General features: G+C 36.1%; 1 protein-coding gene across 1 annotated transcript; it reads left to right on the top strand.

The window, feature by feature from the left end:
- The first annotated feature begins 6,358 nt into the window (after window positions 1–6,358).
- On the top strand, window positions 6,359–14,325 carry si:dkey-181f22.4 (receptor-interacting serine/threonine-protein kinase 2). The gene is made up of 11 exons (XM_052145619.1): window positions 6,359–6,586; window positions 7,094–7,247; window positions 8,134–8,283; window positions 8,401–8,531; window positions 10,440–10,489; window positions 10,606–10,767; window positions 10,858–10,943; window positions 11,133–11,174; window positions 11,356–11,518; window positions 11,607–11,783; window positions 13,411–14,325. The coding sequence occupies exons 1-11, from the start codon at window positions 6,414–6,416 to the stop codon at window positions 13,713–13,715; spliced, it is 1,593 nt and encodes a 530-aa protein (XP_052001579.1). The 5' UTR covers window positions 6,359–6,413; the 3' UTR covers window positions 13,716–14,325.
- Window positions 14,326–15,050: the final 725 nt, after the last annotated feature.

Below are 15,050 nucleotides of genomic sequence, written 5' to 3'. Positions count from 1 at the left end.
GCACAGTATCTTCCATTATGCAATAGCTCTTCTATCCTGATTTTTAAACAAACAAAAATGATACAATATGGAAAATATGAAAGAAAACATTCACACTCACACAAACATAGAACATACAAACAAACAAAGCCAAAATAGGTCCATAAACATTACCCAATATATTATTTGTTTCAATCAATATAAGTAATATTTAGTCAATTTTTCCCATTATTGTAAAACATTTATTTAAAGAATAAATGTATAATTGTTTTATATTTTATTGCATTATAATGTGGAACAATTAAGATTGAATAAAAAAATAATGAATAACCTATAGAGTTCACTGTAGTGTAAATACAAGAAATCATATGTATGGAAGGTTATTCCAGAGTAACCAGCAAAAAAAAACACGCAAGCTCAAAATCTGCAATTAGGCAACAAATAAAATGTGAAACCCGATGGCAGAGAACAGGGTATATGGCTGGGATTAATAACCACAATATGAAACCATAGTAAACAGGACTGTTTAAAATTGTGAGCAGTGAGCAACAAGACATAATAATGACATGAATCATTTACCAAGTATTTATATAGTTAAAACAGGAACTATGAACAAAGTGTGAATGGAGACAAAACCCAGATTCAACAGGCTGGTGATGATGACATCTGGTGGTTCGCGTTTGTAACTGCAGCCTGAGATCTTACAGACTGGAGCAATTCCAGCTCCGATTCTCTAAATTTTCTTCTTGTAAAAAATGCTTAAATTCTATTTAGATAGGGATTCTATAAATTATATATTGTTTCATTTATTACACAGATACTCAAGGGGATTGAGGTCTGGGCTTTGGCATGGCTCTTGATATCTGTTCCAGAGCTTCCATGTCATTGTCCTTTCAGAAGACGATCCATCATTCAAGTCTCAGTGGTCTTGAGGATTGCAGCATTTTTAACTTTCCATCTATATGAGTTTCCCAGGCCACCTTCCAGGAATGTATAATCAAAGCACAATGCCACTACCACCATGCTCTGCTCTGGTGTGCTTGGATTGAACCAAGCCTATTTAGTATTAGAGCCCAAAAGTTTAATTTTGAACTTTGACTCCCTCCAAACTCAGTCTCTCGCATTAATGCAAAGTATTTGCAGTTGATTTAGATGTTATGAGCTGCTTTCTACGTACAGTTTTTTACAATCGCTATGACAATATTTTCAATACTTTTCACAAATTTCCTAAACTCTTAATGCACCAACACACCTACAACACACAATTGGCAAAACATTTAATTTCATGCTCAAAATCACACATTGTAAACTAAACTCCAACACTAATTTTCAAAATACAATAATACACTAGCAACAATACACTATGTCTACCAAAACACTGCAAACATGTCTCAAAATCAAATAATTTTTCAAAACACTAACATATGTTCTCGTCCAACAGGAAGATTTAGTCAATCATAGCACAATGTCATAAAAACACTAACATCAGATGGAATTACAGAAACTGCATTATTTTATATGTGTCAGGTATGCCCTTATAAAAACAGACAGTATATTGTATTGATCATAGATTGTGTTTTGCACTGCAGTTTCTTTAGAAGCCTCTCTACATTTTTGTTTTGTTGGGTTTAGGTCTTTTTGGGTTTAGGTGACAGCAATCACCATGTTGACAATAGCAAGTTCCTGTTCTTCATTCAGGAGTTTTCCTCTGCCCCCTGAGGGAGGTAGACATTGAATCCTTAGAGGGACAAAATACAGTGACATATTAGAGACCAGAGGCACACAGTCACTGTATTACATGGTAAAATTATTTACACTTTGCAGTAGGAGAAACAATATCCTACCTGTTGGTTTCTCTAAAAATCCGAACAATTGATGCCACGTGTCCAGGATGAGATTTGGCTGTACTCATTCACCAGCCTCTCTGTATGATAACCCGTGGAGTGGTGGTGGCGTAGTGGCTAAAGAACAGGGCTGTTAATCAGAGGGTCCCTGGTTTGAACCCCACGGCCACCACCATTGTGTCCTTGAGCAAGGCACCTTAACTCCAGGTTGTTCTGGGGGGGATTGTCCCTGTAATAATTGCACTGTAAGTCGCTTTGGATAAAAGCATAAATGTAAATGGTTTATGACATGGTTTATTATAGTAGCTCTTACTGTATTTCATTAGTTGCCCTTCTTTGAGTGCCACCATGCCACCATGCATTCTAACTCCTTGCCCTTGCCCCACTCCTCTCCCTTGCCCTTGCCCTTGTCCCACTCCTCTCCCTTGTCCTGGTATACGTCTTCCTCTACCTAGTGCAGATAATTTTCTTTCTTTCTTTTGTTGCTATATTGTTCCCTTTCCACAAAAGATCAGCCCAAAAGGTCCTCTTTTATGTTATACCATATGCTCATGCGATTGAAAGAACCTCAACACCGGAGTGTGTTTCCTAGATGGGAATCAGCTGTGATTTATATATTTGCATAATTCAATCAGCTGTTTCTCAGTAACAATAGAATAAAATACAGGGGATATATTTGTGTTTCAATTCACAATATAAACATCTGTTTACCTTGACTTTAGCCTGTATGGTTAGGTTTAGAACATGGTGTTATCTGTTCTGACATACAGTGTTAAAGCATTGGTAAATTTGGCAGTAAAAATCCATTGTTTTGGTCTTGTTTGAGCTTGTGTGTAAACGAAGTTCAAGCATTTTAAATTTGTGTTAATTGTATGCATTTTGTGTTAAAGCAACAAAAAAAATGTGTTAATAGTATAGCTTACACAGACGGATGTAGTGCTAACTGTGTTAAGAGTTTTGGAAAATTGTTAAAAGTATTGAAAAATCTGTCATAGCAATCGTAAAAAACTGTAAGCTACAGTCAAATAAACCCAATTTAGGACATGTGAGTGCTTTTGTTGTTTTATTCACAGTTGTTCTAATCACTGCTACAGAAGACTGTTAACTTGTTTAGATTTGCTGTAAGCCTCCCTAGGGCTACAGGCTCAGCTACGACTCTTCTTGCTTGGAGTGCACTTGAGGACAGTCAGGGCAGATTGACAGTTGTTCCTCTTTTTCTTTAATCTTCAGTGTGTCTTGATACAGATTACAGAGCTTTTCCATCATGTTTGACCGCCTGCTTGGAATGTTCAATTGTCTTCTTGTAGTGTTTATTTTGAAATTCACTTATGAATTCATGAAATCAACAGTATTATGTACAGCTTACATAGAAATTGGAATTGAAATGGCTAAATATCATGAACATTCTTTAGAGTGACAGCATTTCAAATTGACTTCTCCCTATTGGGTTGTTACAGATGAATTGGCTTTATTAATACAAAGAGGGATGTCCACAACCTGAGTGGCTTAAATGCCTAAAAAGTCTCAAATGATACACCTCAAAAAAGACTTTGAAGCTAATCTCTGTGAGGGATTGTAGGACAAAGTTCTGTATTCCGATTCTTTGTAAAAACTTGGTAAAGTTCCCCTTTTCAAGTTGAATTTCATCATCTGAAAATAAACTCACTTATTCTTTGAGTTGCAGCTCACATGGAAAGTTACATAGAAGGGTATTTACTGACTCTAAATGGCTTGAGTGTATAGAGTGGAGTAACCACTTTACACCCATTATTGACACACACTTGCTTACTCTCAAGAATTGTAATCCTAAAACTGGACGATTCTGAATTGTTTTAAATATAGGATGCCGCAGACAAATTATAATATTTCGGATATATAATGTCAGTGCCCTAAATTTGTCAGTAGTCTGGGTGGGGGGTTAAAAAGATCCTGGATTCTAGTTTTAACATTAATTATTTTCATCCAAGATGACACAAGACAAAAAAGTTCTGTTTCAGATCATTTAATTGTGTTTGCATGTACAATTGTACTATATTGATTCAGAAATGTCAATTAATCAGTGCCAACCAATTACCTTGTTACCAATTAATGTTATCTAAAACGATTCATAATAATTTATCATTGTTTAAAATTCAAAATACCTCTTTTAAAAAATAAATATTTATAGGAACATATAGGTAATAATAACATTTCAATAAAATAATTCTGAATACAGTAATGTAGTAAATGGATAATAAAGATGAGTGTGAAATTGCTGACTTTTTATTCCAGCTTCTATTGTACTGTAAGTTCAGTCTCTTTGGGCATCCCCTTTTCTGAAATATGGAAATATCACTTCTCATTCACTAGTCACACTGGACAGGGATAAGAAGAAAAAGAAACCCCCAAAATGCGTGTAGGTCACATCTTTTTGCAATATTGGCAGACAGCTGCGATAAAGGGGAAGTTGCTTTTACTGAGTAAGATGAGCTCAGTGAGTTTGTTCTGCAAAATACCCCTCAGTACTCATACCCATCATGTTAGCCATGCTAGCAGACAATTCAGAAATTAACAATAAATAATAAAAAATAAGTGCTGAGAAGATAATTAACAGCTGCCTGCATTTTCACTCCTTGCATTATTTTTTTCCATTTCCACCAACATTGTGTAAACTATGGTGTTTTAACTGGACGTTAATGTCACGAGGGAAACGTGATGTAATGCATTGTCATTATATGTTTTATTCAGTAAGAAATAAAAGTCACCAGAGAAGGTGATATTATGAAGATGACTTTGTAAAAGCAGACCAATGTCTCCATTGTCATGTAACCTAAAAATGTGCTTCATGTGGTAATAGTGAAATTAACTGGTTTTATAAAAATTTTAAATATATAGTTATACTAAATCAGCCAAACAAATTAGGTTACATCAGTGAAAGTAATTTCTATTGGTTAGATCAAGTAAAACAAGTTAATTGAGGTAACAATTGCAGGTAGCCACTTGTTTGTGTGCCCTTTAGATGAAGGGGATGCTAGGGGCCATTGGATAATTTTACAGACTTTTTTACTGAAATTTTTGGCATTGTTACTATTTCATTTTTCTTTCTAAAGACTGGTTGGAAACCATTAGATTAATCATGATTTATTTAATTCTATTAACAGCCTTAGTTTTAGGTCTACACTAGGCCTACACAGCTGCCTTTATTTTTTAGGAAGTGGTTTCTTTGGAAGGGGCCCTTCATTTGGTTGACCTGGCATCAAAAGGTTTGAAAATCCCAGAATTAAAGCACAAATTTTTTCTTTAGGATTAGCTACTATCCTTTGGTCACTTAAATAGTGTCACGGAATTACAAATAGGCTACATTCTTTCAAGATAGGTCTATATGGGACTTTAAACATAAAAATACTGTATAAAGCGTTAATATTTTAGGAAATAGTTCCCTTGGAAGGGGATCATTTGAGGGATCTTGGTTTTAAAAGGTTTGAATAAAGTAGGCAAAATAAAGCAAGTTAAATGGATAGTTCACCCAAAAATGTCAATTTTCTCATCATTTACTCACCCTAATGCCATATGTATGACTTTCTTTCTTCTGTTTAACACAAATGAATATTTTTTGAAAATATTTCAGCTCGGTTGGTCCTGACAATGCAAGTAAATGGTGACCAGACCTTTTGAAGGTTCAAAAGCACATTAAGGCAGCATAAAAGTATTTCATAAGACTCCAGTGGTTTAATCCATGTCTTCAGAAGCGATATGATAGTTGTGGGTGAGAAACAGATGAATAGTCAAGTCCTTTTTTTACTATCAATCTCCACTTTTACTTTCACATTCTTCTTTTTTGTTTTTGGCGATTCACATTCTTCATGCATATTGCCCCCTTCTGGGGAGGGAGGAGAATTTATAGTAAAAAAAGAAATGACTTTAATATTTATTTGTATCTTACCCACACCTATCATATCACTTCTGAAGATATGGATTTAAACACTGGAGTCTTATGAAATACTTTTATGCTGTCTTTATTTGCTTTTGGACCTTCGAAGTTCTGGTCACCATTCACTTGCATTGTATGGACCACAGAGTATAAATATTTTTCTAAAAAAATCTTTGTGTACAGCCGAAGAAAGAGTCATACACATCAGGGATGGCATGAGGGTGAGTAAATAATGAGATAATTAATATTATTGGATGGACTTTCCCTTTAACAATCTCAGGAGAAGCAAGGCAAAATTGTATACAATGATATGCTGTCAAGTCATATTGCAAAGCGATAAAATCACACTAAACTCAAAACCATTAACACATCACTGTACTTTTGGTTAGTTTTCGCGTACATCGGAATTTTAGTCTTGTGCTCAGCTTCTTGCTGCGTTGCTCTAGCATGCACATGAGGATCAATCGTGTTGATGATGGAATGGTTGATGGAAATAGTTTTGCAAGGATTGCATGACTTTGTTAATAATAGTCACGGGGATTTCTGCGAACTCAACACAACAGCCAATAGGACTCGACATAAACACGCTGCGTGCCATCATCAGCACTGATCTTAACTCCTTTCATTTTATATTCGCGACAACCAATGAATCTAGTCGTGCAGACTCTTAACATCCCAGCATGGTTCCGAAATTGACGGGGTTCAGAGGGATGGCTCATCCCAGCCATCTGCAGGAGATTGATGAAAAAGACTTGCAAGATGTAGTTTGGGTCAATACGAGTGTTGGTGCTTGTATGCGGGGAAATTTCAAAAGAACTGGACGCAAAGTGGCTGTCAAGTTACTCACGGATAGGTAAAGTAACGCATATTTGAACTTATCAAACCTGTGCCGATATTGTGATGATATTGTACATTCTTGGTTGCGATTTTGCATAAAAGACATTTAAACAATCAAATATCGCAATGGCTTGTTTGAAGTTAAACCTGCGCAAAAACGTTTTGCGAATGCATTAGGGGACGTTCACACCAAATGCGTGATCTAAAAATACGAGACGATGAAACAAAGCGCGCGAACCGGCGCAACGGTCAAACACGTCTCTTTGCGCATGTTTACATAGAAACGCCATTTAAAAACAGCAAGGACGTACACAAAAACGTGTTCGGTGTGAACCTCCCCATAATCATATAGATGTACAGCTAAATAACTTGATACAGTGATTTAAACTGAACTCATAAAAACTATTACAGGGTATTTACAAGAAAAACTAAAGCCCTTGTTTTTGTGTTTGTCTCTCTCTCTCTCTCTCTCTCTCTCTCTCTCTCTCTCTCTCTCTCTCTGTTTGACTATTCATGGTATCAGTAAATGGATTGATAGATTAAGAAAAGTACTGATATTGGAACAGGTCTGTTCTGAGCAAGTACTAGTCCCATTAGGTGTGTACAAGACTCATTCTTTAGTTGGGCTAGTGTGGGACTGGATGACTGAGGGATCTCTAGATTCAGCACTGCATGAGGTGAGCATAAACTGGGTTACACAATAATAGTTTAGTTTGTTTTGGACATACTTTATTTTTTTTTAAAAAGACACGTTAATGACTCACAGACAGGTGTTAATGTGCCTAATGAGTCTCTTATCTTAAGAAGGGAATGTGATTGGTTGACGTTTTTTGTACAGTAGAGGTGTTTTAACTGTCAGTGGAAATCCCCAGGGCAAAGAAGTATCTAGTAATAACAGTATTAAAATAGAAAAAAAAAAAACAGCATTTTCGTAGAGCACAATAGCATTCTATTTGAATAAATCAGCTTTTTAGTACCAATTGCTTGTAATAGGGAAACCAGTGCTAATTGTCACACATGGGAGGTTACACAAGGGCTATATTTCAGTTACTATGGCAAGCCAAATTGACTTTTAATTATTCACAGGATATGAATTGTTGATATCAACAATGAAAATTTCTCTAGTTAAAATTGTACTTATTTTTTTTCTCCCCAATTTGGAATACCCAATTTCCAATGTGCTCTAAGTCCTCATGGTGGCGTAGTGTATCGCCTCAACCTGGGTGGCGTAGGACGAATCTCAGTTTTTCCATTTTGTTGTGATAGTGACCAGACAAGGTCGTTGTGTGTTCAATGAACTATCTTTTGTCCTGGGGAAATGGAGAAATACAGAAATTGACTTTAAAAAATAAACCTACCCTGAGAAATATTCACCGGAGTAAAAGTGAGCCTGGTCTCCGCTATAAATTCATAAATTCATATAAATATAAATACTCAGAATAAGTTAAAATTCTCTCTGTGTATTCTAGCAGTCTTTTTAATAGGAATCTAAAATATATAAGTTTGTTGTTTGTTGAAGAACAAGGTTGCATTACAGTATAATTTATATATTTCCTTTTTTAGACAGACCTGTTCCCAGAGCTTTCAATGGCTCTTTGTCTTCAAATCCTGTTGGATGTTGCTGAAGGTTTAGCTCATCTCCATGCTATTCCATTGCTTCATGGAGCCCTGAAAGCCACCAATGTTCTCCTCGACCAACATTACCGTGCCAAGGTACTGCCTGTAATTGCTCAAAAATACCATAAAAATAGGAACATTTATTTATTTTATTTTGTTTGCTGCAGTTGCCATATTTCTTGCTTTACAGTGTGAATGTATTTGTCATTGCAGTTGTGTGACTGGGGCCAACATTTGACGATGACCACCTTGAATGGCAATGGGCCATGTTACAGAGACTTGGCATATATGTCACCTGAGGTCATACTAGGTGCCATTCCTTCTGTGGAGGCCGACATATACAGGTGAATTTTCAATAGCTAAAGGAGTTTTAGGGGTTATGTCTGCAGCCTTGTGCCTATGACCCAATCACAGCCATGCTAATATAGATTGCAACAGTGTCCACTCACATTTATTAATTTCTTTTGCGGTTTTGGTTCCAGAAGTATTTCTTCAATTGGCATTTCTAAGCCATGAACCAAACCAACAAGCTCAGAGATAAATCACAACATTTCAGATTTTTACAAAGTTTGGTTTGAAGCAAAACATTATTTGAAAATCTGAGAAAAACACAAAGGTAAAAGACTGAATGCTTAATGTCTTCATGAGCAAATGAACTACAATCTCATGAATCATTGCGAACAATGTATTCTAATGAAAAACAATGGAAAATGTTAAACTATTGATTTAAAGTTATTGGTTATAAGCAGGCCCAGATGGAATTTGTGGACTTTTTTCAAATTTTCTGTGCTGATTTTTAGGGAAAATGTACAGAATTCTGCAGAAGGGATTTAAACCGCAAAATGTATTCAATGGACCTGAAAGTTCTACACTCTTATTGGTAGACAAAAGCATCATGAAATTAGCTAAAATATTTCATAAACAAACATGCACAGGATGGGGAATGCGTATAACGTTTATGAATGACAGATGTCCCAATTCTGCAGATATCACAGATTTCTGGAGAAGTATAGAATGCCTGGTTTAAAAAAAGATTTCACAGTTTTAAACTGTAGATTCTAAATTCTTACAGTTAAATTAATTGTAAAAATTTTTATCAAGTTTAATAGTGAATTGTATAATCCTGATATACCTAGTTTAGGGAGACATTTGCAGTGTGTCATGGAAGTGGGTGATCCATGCTGGGCTCTTTCGCCGCAATGGACCCTTTCACATGTCCGGGTTTGGAATGTGAAAGTAAACGATTGCAGGATAAACTTGTATAGAGGTGAATATGAGAATACAGCAAATATAATTTTTGCTTCGCCGTTTGCTCCAACAAAAAAAAATAAAACACTATTACACTGTGAAGCTTTCCAAAAAAAAAAAAAAAAAAAAAAGAGCGCATTATATTACAGCAGTCAAAAGAGAGTAAGATGCCAAATTGTCTGTCCTTTCCTTAGGCTGACATATACAGGTGATGCCCAAGAGGGTTAAAGCAGTGCTGGAAAATAATGGTGGCCACACAAAATTTGACACTTTGGGCACAATTTGGACATTTTCACATGTACTCACTTTTGTTGCCAGCGGTTTAGAAATTAATGGCTGTGTGTTGAGTTATTTTGAGGGGACAGCAAATTTACACTGTTATACAATCTGTACACTCACTACTTTACATTGCAGCAAAGTGTCATTTCTTCAGTGTTGTCGCATGAAAAAATAATCATCAAATATTTACAAAAATGTGAGGGGTATACTCACTTATGTGAGATACTGAATATATAAATATATATATTTTTTTACATTTACATTTATGCATTCGGCAGATGCTTTTATCCAAAGCGACTTACAGTGCACTTATTACAAGGACAATCCCCCCCGGAGCAACCTGGAGTTAAGTGCCTTGCTCAAGGACACAATGGTGGTGGCTGTGGGGATCGAACCAGCAACCTTCTGATTAACAGTTATGTGCTTTAGTCCACTACGCCACCACCACTCCATATATATATATATCGATTAACAACCTTAGTTCTCCTGGTAGGTCTTTAAAGGTTTATTAAGTTATTGTTATTAAACAACTCGCCAATGGAAAATAATTTTTACATATGGGACTAGACTGTTGCGCCTTATTCAGTGCAACAGTACTCTTGCTCATGTGATATTGCTTTAGTAGAGATTGTTTTGTTACATAATATATAAAAAAAATAAAATAGAGAACAATTCATTATACACTGCTCATGTGCACTCATTTTGGTTTTGCCGTGCTTTCCTAGTTTTGGGGTTCTGCTATGGGAAGTGTTGAACAGAAAGCGTCCATGCGAAGGTATGTTGATGTCTCTTAAATGTGTTAGTATTCACGCTGTCCTATTATGAGTATGAAATGCTCAGTAATCGATTGGCCTAAGCCTATGCATCTACCCTACAATTGTTTATATACAGGTATTGATCAACTTCAGACCCAGATACTCTTTACTCAGGATAAGTTGGAGCATGGTGTGGCGGTTGACTTACTGCCACCAATGACCCCTCAAAACCATGCCCTTACCCAGCTCATGATTACATGCTTGAACTGTGAACCTAATAAACGCCCATCAGCTGAGGGTTAGTAATGGAATTTTTTATTCTAACATAAATTAAATTAATGTTATCTAATAAGATCTGCTCATCACAACCTCTTTTCTGCTCATACAGAGTGTGCTGTTGTTCTAAGAATGGCATTGGCAGCATTTGATCCACAGACTTTCAGTGAGGCTGTTCTTCATGTAAAAGCATGCAAGGTACTTGATTGATGAATGGAAAAGTAGATGAAATTACAGATTGATTGGTTGATTATTCCATATTCATATGTTATTCTGAATACAAATTACATTTAATACAGTTATAAAGTATTTGACAATTGCCTGACTGTGTTTTTGGGTGGGAATGTTTATTTGGTTGTGTGTCTGTGTTTTTGTCTTTGTCACCAGGAGAGGAAGCTACTGAGCTATAAGTTGCCTATTGAGCTAGAAGTAAGACAACTGATGTAATCTATTTGAGCAGGTTTTACTTGATTTATTGATGTTCTCCCATATGTTGGAGTTGTTGAGCAGGTCCCCATAGGAATACTATATTGTGCTCTATTATGATTTGTGCATGAATATGACACTTACATTTTGTAAATGCTGAACCTTGACTTTCTTTTATGACCAGCTCAAAAGTGGATTGAATGGTCCCAAAAATTGGACCTCCAAGGTGATTCCAAAGGGTGAAAATCAGATCATGTCTCCGTCAGAGATTCCCAAAATGCATGCAAAAGGAAAAGTCTCTCTTCTAAAAGCAACAAGGGGCTGTTATCAGGTTGCATGCTTTAGGGGTCAGTCATCTCTCATTTTATAATATTTTGGAATCATTTCTCACTTTGCTAGTACGAAATGTCTTATAATTACTTTGTATTTACATAGATACAGGTCCAAAAGATTCAGTCCAATCCGGTAGCACTGGCAGTGATCATGGTTTCACTCAGAATGCTGCATGTTGTGGAGTGCCCCAGATACAGAGTCCTACGTCTTTAAGGCCCCCGTGTGTTTCTTTTACAACACTATTTCAGAGTACCCTGCAGTACAGTGCTGGCAACCAGGGTGAGAAATGTGTTCTTTCTCCAGAATATCCTAACAGTATAGTGAGTTTTTTGAATCCCTTTAATTCCTGCACACTTTCAACTTATGAGTTTGGACCAAAAGCATAAACATGCCATTATTGCTTATTTTAATTTATCTAGAAAGTAAAATCTCTGCTCTCTGTTACATTATTTTATTTTGATTGCCTGTATTTTAGATAAATAAATCTGGTGGAGTTTGTGTACATATTCTGACATACTGTAAACTAACTGTACACAGTAAATATAATAGTTCTTGTTTGTGTTGTGCCTACACATTTGCACAGTAAGCAGTTCTGTGGGACTGTGCTCACTCATTTCCTGAATGATTGTCCTACTAATGCCTTATCTGTATCCAGTGTGTTTCCTCCCGAGAGAGTTTTGTTTTTCTCAGAATTAGTCGTGTTTTGTTCATTTAAATACGGTGTTCTGGGGTTCAGAATCACTAGTTGTTGTTGGGAAATCTTTTGTAGTATACAAGGTTTTATACCAGTGAAAAAAATGGTAAATAGTTAAGGCACAATTTTAAAACTCAGCTATTTGCATTCTTGCCAACATATGCTTAATTACTTTAAACTGCAATGGCAAATTTAAAGCTGAAGTATCTAATTTCTGCGACACTAGTGCCACCGAATGGAATTGCAAAAATAAGCATTGTTTTAAAACAGCTTTCTGAATACGGCCCCCACCAGCTCTTTATCAAACAAAGATATAGTCTAAGCGGGTAGCTCAAAACAAACACAGGAATTTTTTATAGTACCACAGAGACACAATGTTTACAGTTTTCAAGAAAATTACCTTGAAAAAAACCTCTGATTGGCTTACTTATAATTGTCTCTTCATATTAAGATAGGATAGAAGGGTTACGTCACAGTGTTATGCCAATAATGGTGGTCTTTTTTGGATCACAGCTTTTAGTGCTGCATCTCTTCTTTGCCTTGTCACGGAGCCCCTTCCACTTTTGGCGACAAGTTATCTGATCTGACTTCTCTGATCTGTCTCCACGCATTTGTCATGGCCATGCTGTCTTTGTGGAGTTTGGTTGTAAATCATACAAAAAACTGGGGCTACTCCAAAAGGGGGTGTCACTTTCACACACAGTTAGGGTTAGGGGCTCCCTATATCTTTGCTGGCACTTTGGAGCTCCCACTCCTTTTTGGAGAGCTACCTACAGCTATATACTTTTCGCTGACACACACGATTGTAAGTAAAAAAAAACGCCATGTCCAAATCACAGTCCCAGTCTAAATTTTTTGTTCAATGGCAGTTGATAATGGACACAAAAATGAACCCAAAAGGGTCATAAAAGTAGCCCACGTGACTCCTGTGTCATATTCCAAGTAATATGAAGGCACATGATAGATATTAGTTAGAAGCGACCCAAAATCTATGTCATTTTTTAAACTGAATCACAATCTATTTCCATTACTAGGTAACCTATTCCTTTAAGTACCTAAAAACAGTATGAGGCTCAATTGATCAGATTCTCTTGATATGAGCTAAAAAAGTATCTTTATGTTAGCTGCTTACTCTACAATTACACTGTAAAGATGAAAAGATAACTTATTATATTATTATAACACATACTCTAATTCTTCCTCTTTCTCCAGTACCATGTCAAATGTCTGCAGGAATGAGCTGTTGTCGACTCTTGCAGGAGAGACGCGAGACCATTGTGCGCTGCATGACCGAAGGACAACTCAACAACCTACTAGACAGGTTGCGGGCTCGGCGGGCTGTGACGCGCGAGACATATGAGATTATCACTGCAGCCCTGACCTTGACCGCACGCACTCGCTGTTTACTTGATATTTGTGCGTGCCTCGGTGAGAATGTTGCCATCTTGGTGGCCACAACTTTGGGTCTAGTATCCACAAAAAATACTCAGAGAGCGCAAAAGTGGCAGGCTGGTTAACTTGTGCCAAATAGGCCTGCACTATAACATGTCTTTACTTTTTTTACATGTTGCAGTTCTCATTGTATTCGTGTTTGAGGTGCTTTGAAGCTGAAATTAAGAGAGGTCAGACTCTCTGGAATGGTATGCTGCCATGCAGTTTCTAAAAAGATCTCATCAAATTAACACCCATTATGCAGGGTGTTGCAGATTTCATTGTTTCCCAATTCACAGACTGAAGGGATTATTCCAGTGCCTTTGAACATGACAATGTTCTGTTAGAGAGGCAATTACTATTTTGATTGCATTCTTTTTGTGTTTAAATGTGGAGAGGAAGAATATAACAAAAAACAAATCATTTTAGGAGGAAATGTAAGACTATTTCCCTTAATCATCCATACACTATTTCTCACATGGAGTGTTCATTGTCATCATTTACTCTCAGTTGCCATTAATCTTGAAGCAGTTGTTTGAGATGCTGAGAACAGATTATAAAGAGTTTACGCATTTCTCTTTTCTAACCTACTCTTCTTCATTCAGATATTACATTTATTCTTACTTCACCACATTCATTAAGTGTGAATGTATTTCTTTGTGTACAATGTATTATGATACAACGTTGAATGTAGTATGGTAGACTTTAAAATTGTGCATGTTGCACAACAGGTTCAGTAGTTAGTAGTTTCTGATCATAGTGTATCTTGCAACAAGAATTTTTTTAAAATTGCATTTAATGGAATAATGTATATCCTATGTAAATAGCACACATGTATAAAACAAGAATTGAATAAAATATTTATGTTGAAACAAATATTGTGTCTTAACATCAAGAAACAGCATCTTTTAAATGTTAAGCTCTTTTAAAGACTTAGCAGAGTTTTACAGAATGTGCCCCTTCAATATTTGACTTAAGCTCTGTGTAAGATCCACTTTGTAAAAAATGGTTATTACTTAGGTGAGGTCAATACCACACTACATACCATCTCACAGTCCCTGTATAAATGCATGGGTGGTCTTTACAGTGGTTACATTTAAAGAGCAATGGAAGCCCCTTGCTATTCGGGCCTTTACAACAGTTTAATGTGGGAAGTGAAAATGTCCTTGCAAACTGTGATAGAGAATCATGGACAATGAGTGGCCAAGAATAAAATGATGATTTAGAGATAAAGACCAGTTTAGAATAAAACATTACTAACAATATAATTGCTTTAATAATAATAGAAATCTTAAAATGAACTTTTCTAAAATAGATCAACATGATATTCATTAAGCTTTATCTTTTACTATGAAACAAACACGCATCATAATTTTGACTCAGCAGACCTTATTCTTCAATCTAAAGCTGAATGACTAAAA

The sequence above is a fragment of the Xyrauchen texanus genome, chromosome 2 (assembly GCF_025860055.1).
Source record: "Xyrauchen texanus isolate HMW12.3.18 chromosome 2, RBS_HiC_50CHRs, whole genome shotgun sequence".
Classification (NCBI taxonomy): Eukaryota; Metazoa; Chordata; class Actinopteri; order Cypriniformes; family Catostomidae; genus Xyrauchen; species Xyrauchen texanus.
The sequence above is the reverse complement of the archived record's forward strand: the minus strand, read 5'-3'. Positions and strand labels throughout refer to the sequence as shown.